The sequence below is a fragment of the Myxocyprinus asiaticus genome, chromosome 41 (genome assembly GCF_019703515.2).
Source record: "Myxocyprinus asiaticus isolate MX2 ecotype Aquarium Trade chromosome 41, UBuf_Myxa_2, whole genome shotgun sequence".
In the NCBI taxonomy this organism is placed as follows: domain Eukaryota; kingdom Metazoa; phylum Chordata; class Actinopteri; order Cypriniformes; family Catostomidae; genus Myxocyprinus; species Myxocyprinus asiaticus.
In genome coordinates this window covers 5,328,757-5,343,332 of record NC_059384.1, presented here as the reverse complement: position 1 = coordinate 5,343,332, position 14,576 = coordinate 5,328,757, and the positions used below count along the sequence as shown (strand labels likewise).

The window sequence follows — 14,576 nt, the reverse complement described above, 5'->3', positions numbered from 1 at the left end:
TTAGCACAGGATTTTAGACAAGTGAAACACCGTCTGGGCCCTGTGCTTTCCTTGTCTTTTGTTTCCGGAAGACCCAGCACACCTCCTCTTCACAGATCTTAAGTGTAGGTTGAGTAGCAGGGAGGGGGGAGGAGGGTGGTTGCAGGAAGTGTTGGTGTTTGTGTGAAGTGAAGGTCAGAGCAGATGTGAGGTGTGAGACTGGGCCTTTCAAATCTACTGTAAAACACATTCAAGTTGTCAGCCAGTTGTTGATTCCCTACAGTGTTGGTGGATGGTGTCTTGAAGTTAGTAATGCCACAGGCACTGCTGATCCAGTTCTACTCAGCAGTCACTGAGTCTGTCCTCTGCACTTCAATAACTATCTGGTTTGGTTCAGTTACAAAATCGGACATCAGAAGACAATACAAAGGACAGTTCAGACTGCTGAGCGGATTATTGGTTGCCCCCCTCCCTTCAAGAACTATACACTTCCAGAGTGAGGAAAAGGGCTGGAAAAATCACTCCAGACCTCACTCACCCTGCCCACTACCTTTTCGATCTGTTGTCTTCTGGCTGGCGCTACAGAGCACTGAGCACCAGAACCGTCAGACACAGGAACAGTTTTTTTCCCCTCAGACTATCAATCTCATGAACAGTAAATCTCATAAAACTGCCCCATTGAGCAATAATTACATGCAATGCACAGCCTAGTCAATTATATTTATTTAACCTATCCTACCTCTTCTGCATTACATTCCCTTGCACAGTATATAACAGATTTGTATTTGTACATGTGTCTTATTGTTCTATATATATTTATATTTTCTATTATTCACATTTTTTGTTATTTTTTTATTTTTTATTATTATCTCTCTTGTTGTATTGTTTATGCACTGGAAGCTTCTGTGACAAAGAAAAATTCCTTGTATGTGGAAGCATACTTGGCAATAAAGCTAATTCTGATTCTGATACACAGATAATTTTGTTGAAAAACCTCATATTTCTGACTTAAACTGACTAATATAATATAATATAATGATTATTTTAATTATTATTTTTAATGTAGTGTCCGTGTGTGTCCACTAGGTTGTGCGCATGTGTTGATCCGCTGCTTACTCCCAGAATCCCTCACGAGGCGCGGAATCCGAATGTTTACATGGTGGAACGGAATCTTCACGAGCTCTGAGGCGCGAATCTTTCTTGTTAATTTGTCATTAATTATTTTCAAACGCATATACATGTACCGGATGATGACGTCATGGCAACAACCCAAATGAATATATTACTACTAGCTTTATCTTCGCTGTTCTTCTTATTTTAGCCGGACAATAAATGCCTTCCGACCGCTTGCTGTCTCTGAGATGTGAAATAGTGAATGGACAAAAGCAGCTAGTTCAGGCGCTTTGTTGACAGCAGTTTGCAGGAAGTGCAGTGTTGTCATTGGTTGTAATAGTTCAGGTGCAAGGTGTCTGTCTTTATGAGTGATTGAGAATGAGTACTCCAGATCTAAACGGTCCAAGTCCTGCTTTAAATACTCCTTCAGACTCCAGAGAGAAACTTCAGGATCTGTTGAATGCTGTCAGTGAGTTTCATGACACTGCAATACAAGGTACAGGAAGAGCATTCATGCATCAACATTCTCCATTCTATTGATCACGAGAATATTTGTCAAACTGTAGAATTCTAGAATTCACACTAAACTGCCACTTGACCTATTATATAGTGTGTATATATAGGATACAGTATAGTACGTAGAACCATTTTTGAAATGGGGAATTATCAGAATGGTCTGTTTCCTGGGTTATTGATTATTTGTATTGTTATTTGACAATATGTTGATCTCATATGGCAGTTTTGTGTGAATTCCAGAATGAAATGGGTTTGCTTTTAGACTAACTGCATTAACTTTCTCATGTTTAGATTTGCAGGCCAAAGTATACAAACTGAAGAAGGAACGCTGTCTGTAAGTTTAAGCCTTTAACTACATCAAAATGTAATTACACAAAGTTTACTTGTTTAGTTTAGATTACTGATCAATTTCATGACTGTCACAGTATCTCTTTTACTAAATATATTTCCTTTGTATCTGTTATTATATATTGTATTGAGCTACTATAATTATTAGAATTGAATTGTATGAAGGTTCCAACTCGCATAATCAGAAGTCACCGAATAAAAAAAATACCAGTCAGCCCAGTTTGAATCTTATATAAAACCACATTGTGTTTAAATAGCTTTTAAAAAATGTCAGATGTTATATGATGCTCTACTATCTGTAACATTACTATTTCCTTCTCAGAGATGCCCAGAGACTGAGTGAATTCCACAGTAAAAACCAGCAGTTACGAGAACAACAGAAGATTCTGGAGGAGAAGATCAAACAATTAGAGGACAGGTGCTTTGCAATATTACGACATCCAATGAGACATTTCCACCTTTTTTTTTTTTTTTTTTCTCTCCAAGTTTGATCAAGAAAGTTTGCCTTGTTAAGTTCTGTTTTGTTTCTCCTTTTAGAGTGCATTCGGGACCATGTGATCGCTGCACTTTGACAGAGAGACATATTAAGAAGACAAATACTGAGTTTGAAGATACTAATAAGAAAAATCTGTTTCACATTTCTGAGCTTGGTATGGTTTTAAAAGAGATGTTTTTGTGTTCTTATGAATTTAAACACATTTATGTTTCATGTTGTGACTCTATCTATCAGCTATCTATCTATCTATCTATTAATCAGTCTATCTATTTATCATCTATCTATCAGCTATCTATCTATCTTTCAGCTATCTATCTATCATCTATATGTCATCTATAATCTATCTATCAATCACGCTATCTATCTATCAGCTATCATCTATCCATCTCTCTCTATCTATCATATCTATCTCTCTGTCTATCAATCAATTTATTGATCTATAATCTATCTATCGATCGCTCTATCTATCTATCTATCTATCTGTTTATCTATCTATCTGCTATCATCTATCTATCAGCTATTTTCTCTCTGTCTATCTATCAGCTATCTATCTATCATCAATCTGTATATCTATCTATCATCTGTCTTTCAGCTATCTATCATCTATCTATCTACCTATCTATCTCTCTACTAGCCATATTCAACCCAAAAATACAATCTTTACAGTTGCAAACAAAATGCTATAATGTGTGTTTGTGTGCTGATCATTGTGTTTAGAGGCAGACAGGAAGACTCTGAAAGATGAAAACAGGAGGTTGAGTCGTGAGTTGGAGCAACTCAGAAAGTCTGGGTGAGTTTGAGAGACAAAAACATGTCAAAATACTTTTACAAGTTTAACACTTAAATGCATGGGAATTTCACCAAATACTCTTCAGGTCTATAGAGACTCAGCATATATATCTATCAAAAATGAATATACAAAATGCCCAGATAGTGAACATTTTCAAAATATTTTCAAAACTGTAAAATAATACAATAAAATATTGGTATTTTGATGTTTTATTTTTCATAAATCAAAGATATAATGTAACAAATCAGGACAAATCTGCAACGGGATTAATTATTTTCCCACTGAAATTTCATGAGAGGCAACTGGCTGTCAAAAACATATTGAGCTACACATAACACATAAAATACACATAATAGTTTCACAGGCATTACTGAGTCTAAATAGTTGCACAACTTACATAATTTCAGTAGTAAACCCAAATGATCATACTGTTTATGTGTTACATTTGCTATAGTTTACTTCCATGTTGTTTCTCCATCAAATAGCAGTGTCAGTTGTAAATCAAGTCAGTCACTGAAACAAAAGCACCACCTTGAATAAGAAATAGCGTGTATATTATGTATGTGTACACGCAAATGGGAAACAGATAATTCACCATTGTTGATAATTCATTGTTGCACAGAAAATCAACATGATATAATATTTATTTGTATGAATATAGTACTCATTTCTTTTGTAATAAACAAAGAAATAGATGTCCTGTGATCATAAACTTATATAGATATGAAATAATCATAAAAAATATAAAAGACCCTAAACACTTTTGGTACGTAAACCATTATAAAAAATATATACACTACTGGTCAAAAGTTTTGAAACACTTACTCATTCTTTATTATAATTTTTTTTCACATTTTAGAATAATAGTAAAGTCATCAAAACTATGGAATAACATAAATGGAACTATGGGAATTATGTTGTGACTAAACAAAATCCAAAATAAATCAAAACTGTGTTATATTTTAGCATCTTCAAAGTAGTCACCCTTTGCCTAGAATTTGCAGACATGTACTCCAACTTCTTGAGGTATCACCCTGGGATGCTTTTTAAACAGTATTGAAGGAGTTCCCATCTATGTTGGGCACTTAGTGGCTGCTCTTCTTTATTATTTGGTCCAAGTCATCAATTTCAAAAACTTTTTTTTTTTAATTACATTTTAGTTTTATAATGAAATAAATGAATATGGCGGGACAATTATATTTTTTATCTACAAAACTAATTTCAAACATTTAAGCATACGCCTTCAGATCAAAAGATTTTTAAGATCATGAGAAACATTTCAGTCAAGTGTTTCAAAACTTTTGCCCGGTAGTGTATATATTCTTTTTTTATATATATATATTTTTGTGTGTGTGTGTGTGTGTGTGTGTGTGTTACACTATTTATAAGAGATAGATTGAGGAATACTAAAGAGGTGTGGGCACAACTCCAAAAAATGGATGAGGTACAAGGGGTGTAATGAGATCTCGGGTCTCTAAAGACCCGAGGTATGCGTTTAAGGGATAAAGAGATCTATATTGATAATGTGAATTGTGTGTGTGTGTAGTTCTCCACAGAACATGTCTACTGAAGCAGAGGAGGGAATGATCCCAGACTCTCCACTGCAGCCGCTGTCTTTACCTGTCATTAGCAAGTTGAAACGAAAGAAAGAACAAAACCACGTTCGCTACGCTGAAAAACCACTATCATTCTCACACCCTGGTTAGACACATTCTTCAGGAATTTGTCTGTCTGTAAAGGTTGCACAAAGTGACATTAATCAGTTTTATTTTGAATAAGCCATTTAAAAAAATAAATAAGTAAATAATGCATTTTGCTTTGATTCTCAGAGCCCAGCAGAGGAGAGCCCTTAGATTGCAATGGCAGAAATGTGTTGGTTGCTGAAACTTGTGAAATAGATGTGACTTGTTTTCCAGGTAGTATGAGGTGATCTTCATCTATAAATTCACATTAATAGATTTTCAGATCAATTATGTTTTTAAGTATATTCTTATTGTTTTATCTATTTTAGAGGCTAATCACAGGAAGCATTTCAGGACTGTGGTTCCAGAGACGTGCCGTATAGACCCTCCAGAGCAGGTTCCCCCTTATCTGCTTAGATTATATAGGCTTTTTCAGGTGTCAGTTCAGTCAGTTGAGTTATAAGATGACTCATAGGAAAATGCTTTTTATTAGAATTGCACAATTAATCGAAATCGCAATATGAGCTTGTGCGATTATTAAACTGTAAAGGGCTGCGATTTATTTAATAAAATAAATAGTCTTCGTGTTTTGCTCAATTAAAATTGTGGCCAGAGGAGGTGGAGATGTTAAATTAAGGTGAGTAACCGCACCACCACGAGGACCTACTAAGCAGTGGGAATTGGGCATTCCAAATTGGGAGAAAAGGGGATAAAATAAAAAATAAAAAAATAAAAAATGTTTCTCTTTGTTTCACTGATTTATTTATTCATGTGTTTGTTTTTGGCTGAAGTGATAGGTCTGAGTTTTTTATGAGGACTCAAGTGTGAACCCTTAAAGGGGTCATGACGTGAGGAATCAAATTTTCCTTGAAATTTTGACATATAAGAGGTCGTTGTACTATGAAAAAAAACTGTAAGTTTCAGAACTCAAAACTTCCTCCTCACTGCAAAAAGAGCATTTGTTGAATCCAAGCTGCCAAAATGACTCGTTTTCTATTTCCTCTACATTGTGGTAGAAATTTGCATCTGACCACCTCCACAACAACACATCTACACCTACTTTACCTTTAATCACTTCCGTAGCCCGCCCAGTAGCAGTGAGCAGTGAGATGGCAAGACGAGAGAGTAGGTCAGTCAAGACGAGAGAGCCAATCATAACAGTGGGCATTTACTGTCAAGTCTTAAAGGAGAAGCAGCACCAAAACCCAGTGTTTCTAACAGAGGGTCAGAACAAGGGTGGAAAATGATACATTTTTACTTATAGATGACTGTTTTATGTGCAAAAAACATTACTAATATTATAAGTGAACCTCAAGGAACATATTAAAATAATAATAAAAAAAAAAGGCATGTCATGACCCCTTTAAAAAGTAGCCCAATTGTTTTTAATTATTTATTTATTTTTTTGGCAGTAGAGCATGGGTAAAACATTACCTGATTTTGGTCAAAAGGAATAACTCACTATTATTATTATATATATATATATATATATATATATATATATATATATATATATATATATATATATATATATATATATATATGTTTGTTTATATCACAGCTCAAATAGCAATATTTTTCCAAATAATTGCAATATAATTTTTTCAAATTGTGCAGCCCTACTTTTTATATTTATGTACATTACAAACCTATATTGAGGGTTCCCAAGGTCATGGAAAACCTAGAAATATCAGGGCATTTTAAAATGTTGATTTACAGGCTTTTAAAAGTCATTTACATTTTTCAAATCTTAAGTCATTCTTTTCTAAAATATTTAATTAGCAAGAAATTGCACCTTGTGAGTGTAATCTCTATCAAAAGATTTTTTTTAAATGCTAATTCAGAATCATGAAAGACTGGAAAGTCATGGAAATTCATTGGTCAAAAGGTGTGGGAATCTTGTACTGTATATATTCAGAATTGCAGTTTTCAAGACTTCAAGACAAGTGTGTTTTTACTGCAGGACTCTGAGTGTGATGATGATGATGATGAAGATGATGATAACGAGCTACACACTTCACTACAACAAACCAAACATCCAGATGGACATGATGACCGAACAGCTATGTAAGGAGACACTCGCTAATCTATGCAAACTTCCACTATAAACTCTTAAGAATTACCTCCGACTCTCTCTATATATATATACTGTATATATATATATATCCACTAGAACTTTTGACAAAATGTCAAGGGTCTTCTCTTATCGCACCTGTGACATAAATAGTTCAAAATAGTAGATGTTGTTTATATGTTTACCAGTGTACTGAACATTATTTCCCTCTGCAAGTGAATAATCTTTCCCCTTTTGTTCCAGTGCCACTGAAGTCAATAATGACGACTCGCCGTGCATTTTACGAATTCATCCTTTGGGTTCTCGAGAAAAGCAGCAACCGTCCACAGACAACACCCCACACACACCCTTACACAACAGCTCACATGTCCCAGTGACAGGGAAGAGAAAACATACAGACTGCAGGAAAAGAGAACAGAAGAATTCTGATGTCAGTCTGGAGAACCCTGATGAGACTGAAATCAAGGGGCTGATATTTGCATCGACTCCTGCTAACTGTCATACAGGCACCAAACATCAGAAAATGACAGTTAGACATAGTGAGACAGAAACAGTCCCAACAAACCAGGTGGGACCTGCTACTATCCAATATATTTTTTTCTCACTTATTCTGTTTAATCCAACAAAATATTTTTGTATTAACCAAATGGTGACTTAATGTGACTAAATATGTTTGACCTGGTGTTTAGGGTTTGTGTAACTTTTTATTTTTCTAGGATTCAAAGAAAAGGAAATGTTTGGAGGCCGACCTGTACTCACAACGCAAGAGTTCTCATCAGAACCAAAACAACACACCATTTCCTTACGGTATGCATGCTTTTTTTTTTTTATCCCCTTTTCTCCCAATTTGGAATGCCAAATTCCCACTACTTAGTAGGTCCTCGTGATGGCGCGGTTACTCACCTCAATCCGGGTGGCGGAGGACAAGTCTCAGTTGCCTCCGCTTCTGAGACTGTCAATCCGCGCATCTTATCACGTAGCTCGTTGTGCATGACACCGCGGAGACTCACAGCATGTGGAGGCTCATGCTACTCTCTGCGATCCAAATTACTACGTGCCCCGTTGAGAGCGAGAACCACTAATCATGACCACGAGGAGGTTACCCCATGTGACTCTACCCTCCCTAGCAACTAGGCCAATTTGGTTGCTTAGGAGACCTGGCTGGAGTCACTCAGCACACCCTGGATTCGAACTCGCGACTCCAAGGGTGGTAGTCAGCGTCAGTACTCGCTGAGCTACCCAGGCCCCCGTATGCATGCTTTAAGCATTACAGACCCTGTACTGTATGACGCTAAAATATATCATATTTCATTCTTAAAATACACCTTAAAGGAATAGTTCACCAAAAAATAACATCCCAGATGTGTGACTTTCTCCTGCTAAACACAAACAAAGATTTTTAGACTAATATTTTAGCTCTGTTGATCTATACAATTCAACAGGGTCAGAAACTTTGAAGATTAAAAAAGCACATAAAGGCAGCATAAAAGTAGTCCATACGACTCTAGTGGTTTAATCAGTGTCTTCAGAAGCGATAAGGTAGGTGTGGGTGGGAAACAGATTAATATTTAAGTCCTTTCTTTACTATAAATTTTCTTCCCTGCCAAGTAGGTGGCGATATGCACCAAAAATGTGCATCGCCAAAAACAAAAGAACAAGAACACTCTTGAGGGCTGTTTGAAAGTGGAGATTTATAGTAAAAAAGAACTTAAATATTTATCTGTTTCTCACCCGCACCTATCATATCACTTCAGAAAACCACTGGAGTCATATGAATTACTTTTATGCTGCTGTTATGTGATTTTTGAGCTTCAAAGTTCTGGACCAAAAGTGACAATAAAAGTAACCAACAAAAGTAGACATTGATTTAAACTGTTAAATTGCAAATCTTGCCTTCCACCTGAGCCTATTTTCATTTTAGCATCTCTTTAAGTGTCAACTACAGCACTTTTTTGAGTAGTTTGGGTTGAATTGTTCTAAGTAAGCTTCGACTTATTTGGTATGTAATTCTTCCTCATATTCCCCAGATCAAAGTTGGAGTGTCGACCCGGGTGCTGATCTGGCTCAGTATGAAACAGAGAGCTCTCTTCAACCTGAGGTATTGACATACTAATGAAAATGAATCCTAATACATTTTATTTTGAAATATTATTTATCGCACGGTATGTAAACTGCTGAAAAAAATGCGTTTTGGCAGTTAACACTCATTTACTAAAATTATATAACATGAAAATTAAAAGTTGAATGATGCGTTTTAGGGATGCACCGATATGAAAAATATTGGCCAATATCAATTTAAAAAATAAAACAAAACTTTTGGCCGATACAGATGCTGATACTTGCCACTAACCGCTAGAGGGCACCGCTTGCTTACACAATGCTGACTGAAGCGCTGAATGCAGACTATTTTTAAACACAGCCTTTCAAGCTTTCGTAAATTTTGCACACGACCATATTGCAATTTCAGTTTTAACTCAGTCAATCATGCAGCCTTAATGGATAACATACCAGTGTCTCAGAAGTCAAAGTTTGCTGGTTTCAAAGGATTTTGTATGGTTTTACCTCATCATATAAGGCTAGTTCCGCTTTCACAACTGTCATGTATATAACAACAGTTTTTCTTCATTAATGTGAGAACGAGAATGATTATAAATGTTCTTAGGAGTGCCAACCCTTCTACATTCTGTGGCTATCATTACTTCTGGATTGTGCATTTGAATTCAAACAGTTTTTACAGAGTTTGTTGATAATTTTAAATTAACCATTGATTTTTCATATCAGTGTTTTCATGTTTCAAACCGATTTGCCGATGGTTTTAATTTTGTCAATAATAGGCCAATAAACATCGGCTGCCGATACATCGGTGCATCCCTAGTGCCTTTCTAGTTTCACTGACAGTTGATCTTTTTTTTTATTCAACATGCATTAGCCCATTGCTGACTTGGAAACAATGGACACTGACTGCACATTTGTGAGTCACAGTCTCCTGCTGGGAGGCCAAAAGAAGACGGGACTGACTGGTATAACATGAATCACTAATTGATTTGTGTGAAGGACTTGTATGGTAAACATGCTGGTTTTGTAACATCTACATGTGATTGATCAACAGGAATAGGGCAGAAAGCAAATGATAGTCTTGCTGACATCTTCGATAAGACAGCGTATGAAGAATACGAGTCATGTCCTCAGGATGTGAGCTCTGATGCCAATCAAGACAGTGTGTATGAGGAAGAGAGAGAGGAAGAGGAGATAAAAGAGGCAGAAGAACAAATAGTTGGTAATTGTTTCATATTCCATTCAATTCTCTAAATCTTGCAGTTGTTGGATGATAAAAATATTGCACTCCCTGTAGCTTTGTAGGCTTTGCCACTTGTTAATTGTGAGCAATATTATTATGATGTTTGAAATCTTCCGTAAAGTTTGAATAAAACATAAATACTGCATTTTTTCTTTTAAACACTTTTTATATGTTATGGATGTTTAGTGGAGTTCCGCCAGCCTGCAGACAAAGAACGTGTAAAGTGCAATGGTGATGCTTCTAACAGGTGAGACAGTGTTGTTCATGATACATTATTTAGAAATAGATATATACATATTAGATTTAATTGTATTGTACATAGACAGGATGTGGTGCTTTAAAAACATCCAGTAATAAAAGAAGAGTCATGTTGGTTTTTCTTGAAAGCCTATAGTATGTTAGTTCAAGTCACGAGTATAAAACTCATCAAGTGAGCATGAAATATGCTTCTCACCAACATTAGACAAATTTAAAGTACATACTTGTTCAAAAAAATATATAGATATACTTACAAATGCATAGGGTTTTTTTTTTTTTTTACTGTTTTTTTTGCTTTTCATATTATTTTCTTTTGTTATTGTTTTTATGCTTGGTATTGAAATTACTTTAAATATTGTTTCATGTTCCTCATTTTGAATATAATGTTCACCATTGTAATCGTAATGCGGGAAAAGTATTTTTGGCAATTTAGTTACAGTATCCTTATTTTTCTCTTAACCCTTAGATTGTGTTCCGGTCAAAACTGGCCAATTTATTAAAACATTTTTTTACATTTTTTTAAACTGTAGTTTATTTCATCAAGTTGGAATAAAATTCCATGACTTTGTTCACGTATGGCATCTGAACATACTTTTATTTTTTTAGCTAATTTTCATAAAATGTTATTGGTTTTATTTCACTTTGTTACACCTGTGGTGTTCCCAGTCTAAAGTGACCAGCCTTTGGAAATGAATGGATTAGACTACAAAATACAGAAATATTAAGTGTTCAGGAGCATTCCAATCCTTTAGATGAGCACATATGTAGATGTGCTTTTGCACACAAAAAGTCCTCGGACTTGTGCACACACACACGTGTCGAGTGCCCTTTTGTGCATCCTCTTTCCATGTACACTGTTTGAGGAATATTTCAAGATCTACTCATCATATTATGTTGCGTTTGGGCTCATTTGAATCAGGATAGTCTGCTGTAAGTTACAATATGTCATTGTCTATGTAATATAAATGTTTCAGGAAGTAATAAGGAAAAACGTGGCAAAAAGACACTCCTTTTTATTATATTTATGTGTGTCAGTGGGAATTTCATACACTAAAACTCTGCAGTTTGGCCTCTAAGTGAAACAAATTTGCTCATTGCATTTAACTAAATAAGACCTTAACAACTAAATAACATGTGGCTATCTCATCTTTTTTTGTTTTTACCAACTCTAAATATAATTGTTGTGATTACAAATTAGTAAATTATGAGAACAAAACTGATCTAATTTGTCAGCAAATTAAAAAGCATTATTTAAGAATTGGTAGGATCAGCTATATGCATTGTAATGTCTAGACTCTAAGCTTTAAAATGACACCTATTTTTTTTTTTTTTTTAGATCAAGCAAGTGGTTATTCATTTATTACATAATTGTAATTGTTTTTAAAAAATTCTGCAGGGAAAACATTACTCACTAGTATGAGCTCAGTACAATCAATAAAAGATATATATATTTTTTAAATATGTTCAAAAAAGAAGTGCAACACCTGTCATAATTACTAAAAAAGAAATTGACAAAAAGTTCTAATGCAACATCTTGGAATAATATATGCAAAATTAGAGATTTATTAACAATCTTTGTGGGCCGGTCATTTTTGACCGGGAACACAAAAGGTGTTAGCACAAACGAACACAACAAAAGGGCAAAAGGGTTAATATATACATTGCTTTTTTTTTTTTTTACTGTGTATTTGTATGTGGACCCCAGAAAGACAAGCGATTACTTTGTGGAAGCGAATGGGGATCGGAATAAAAAAAAAAATAAAAAAAATAAACAATGTTTAAAATAGTAAGACAATGTGAAAGTATATATTTTTGGAGAAAATTATGTTTTTTGTCTATTCCAGGAACAGGTCTTTTGCTTGTGTGGACGTTGTACGAAAGAAAGACGAAAGGAGAAAACTGAAAGGCCACTATTGCAAAGAGTGTGAAATTGTGAGTCTGTCCTCTGAACATCTTTTCAAGATCCATTCCTCAACATGATCCTTCATACAGTACATGACTAAGCACATATCATGTATCAACTATTCATAAGTATTATTCTTAATAATCAAACTATCACTGATTAATATAAGTGTGTTGTTTCAGTATTATGCAGACCTCCCAGAGGAAGAAAGACAGAATAAACTGTCTTCCTGCTCACGGCATCGTTACCGCTACATTCCACCTTCCACTCCAGAAAACTTCTGGGAAGTGGGCTTCCCATCAACACAGACCTGTGTGGAAAGAGGTACTGTGTTATGTGAATTTGTAATTATTATTATTTTATTATTTTACAAAGAATGCTGTTCTCTTTGAAACTTAAAAAGAACTATATCAGATTAATAATGCTTTGTTACATGTGTACAAATGCATTATTTCTCAGTATGGATTTAATGAATAGACTTACCATTAGCGAATCATAAAATTGTTAGTTTAGGAGTTTATCCTGGTCATTAGTGAAGGTTCATTTACAAATATAGGTCATATTTGCCGTTTTGCTTTCAACAGGATACATCAAAGAGGAAGACCAGCCAGATGTGCGTATACGCAGGAGACGACCTTACTTCGCCATGTTCTCACCAAAAGTCAAGTCACAAAAAGAGCAGCACTGATTCGATACATTATGAGTTGGTTAAGAATGTGAACACTTGGACTAAATGGTTAAATGTAAACTGTTGACTTTCAGTGTCTTTAACTCCTACAATACAAAAATCTCAGAGTAGATCAGAGGGGCTTTTTTTATTTTTATGTCATACATACACATACAAAGTGTCCTTTGTTTTATTAAAATGACCTTGATTAATAAACAAACCTATAAACGTATGCAAGTAGTTTTCTGTCATTTTGTGTGCTTGATATTGACTGTCATTTGTTAAAATGTAAAAAATATAGATACTTTAAAAGATAATAACAACATAAAAAGCTGTTATAAAAAAATTTAAATAGTGTATTTGTTTAAAATGCATGCACTTGCTAAAACAAAACATTTCAATCATGACAACTCATTTAGCATGTTTATGTGGGTATGACATATTGATAGGATTTAATCTTGGCGGTCTAGATCTGCTACACTGCTGCTGCAGAGCAAGTACGAAGAATTTCTTCTGCTAGAAAGTGCACAGACATACTTTGTTAGCATGTGGACATGTTGCTGTTGCACAATTTTATTTATCTTTAATAAAATAATATAAATATTAGCTTTAATTAAATTTTGTTAAAGCTGAATTATGTAACTTTTTCTGTTAAAATACTTTCTCCTATCCCAGCTTAATATGCAGAGACAACTATGAGTGAGCCATCCATGCGTTGTAAACAGGAGGTGTCTCAAACCGCACACTTCTGCGCTATTTTACGTCATTTTGAAGTATAAATAGTGCGAGTAGTATGTTCAGACTGAAAATGCAAAAAAAAGAAGTGCACTACGAATACCCGGATGATGCATTTTTTCAACCGTCAAAACGGAGTGTGAACCGTTGGTCACTTCGTACAGTCAGCGCACACGGTTTGCCGTACATAGTGGAAGGGGCGGAGTTATTGGCAGCGATGGTGATCTGGCAAAACAATTGTAAATAATGGAGAATATGAAATCTAGTGAAACTTATGTGAAGACAGCACCATACAAAAGTGAGTTAAATGCTTTACCATCATACCATGGTGTGTGAATATGTATATTATTGAGATATAAGTCTTGAACTGAGCGTGGATAGCGCGCAAAAGCAGCGGCAACACAGCGCTTGGGTTTGAAACGTGACTTCCGTCAGCTGTTAAACGCTTCCATGTAGTAAAAAACTATTAAGGGTTCCATTTGGGATGACACTACACTTCGAAAATTCATACATTACATGGCTGAGTGCATAGTGCGTTAGAGCATTGCTGAATAGAAGCGAAACAGCAAGATTTTTTTACAAGGAGCACACTCAGCAAGGTTTGTCTGAAAACAGTGAATTGGGGTAACCATCGTAATAGCAGTCATACTATACGAATGCGATGCTAAATTTCTGACACTGCCAGAACTTGGTCGGAGGCTAAAGATCGACTGTTGG

The 14,576-nt window shown here is 35.1% G+C and overlaps 1 protein-coding gene across 1 annotated transcript; it reads left to right on the top strand.

Annotated features, from left to right (window-relative positions):
- The first annotated feature begins 1,126 nt into the window (after positions 1 to 1,126).
- rbbp8 (retinoblastoma binding protein 8) lies at positions 1,127 to 13,347 on the top strand. The gene is made up of 18 exons (XM_051682013.1): positions 1,127 to 1,588; positions 1,900 to 1,942; positions 2,279 to 2,374; positions 2,494 to 2,606; positions 3,170 to 3,242; positions 4,789 to 4,943; positions 5,072 to 5,158; positions 5,254 to 5,321; positions 6,888 to 6,991; positions 7,242 to 7,566; positions 7,715 to 7,805; positions 9,026 to 9,096; positions 9,928 to 10,018; positions 10,108 to 10,275; positions 10,483 to 10,543; positions 12,399 to 12,486; positions 12,640 to 12,781; positions 13,042 to 13,347. Exons 1-18 carry the CDS (start codon positions 1,471 to 1,473, stop codon positions 13,143 to 13,145), a joined length of 1,998 nt encoding a protein of 665 aa, XP_051537973.1. The 5' UTR covers positions 1,127 to 1,470; the 3' UTR covers positions 13,146 to 13,347.
- Positions 13,348 to 14,576: the final 1,229 nt, after the last annotated feature.

Excerpts from the sequence above, each read along its gene's own strand:
- rbbp8 (XM_051682013.1), top strand. The coding sequence starts at position 1,471 with ATGAGTACTCCAGATCTAAACGGTCCAAGTCCTGCTTTAAATACTCCT. Across the intron at positions 1,589-1,899 it reads TCATGACACTGCAATACAAG|ATTTGCAGGCCAAAGTATAC; the intron begins GTACAGGAAGAG and ends TCTCATGTTTAG. Across the intron at positions 4,944-5,071 it reads ACTATCATTCTCACACCCTG|AGCCCAGCAGAGGAGAGCCC; the intron begins GTTAGACACATT and ends TTTGATTCTCAG.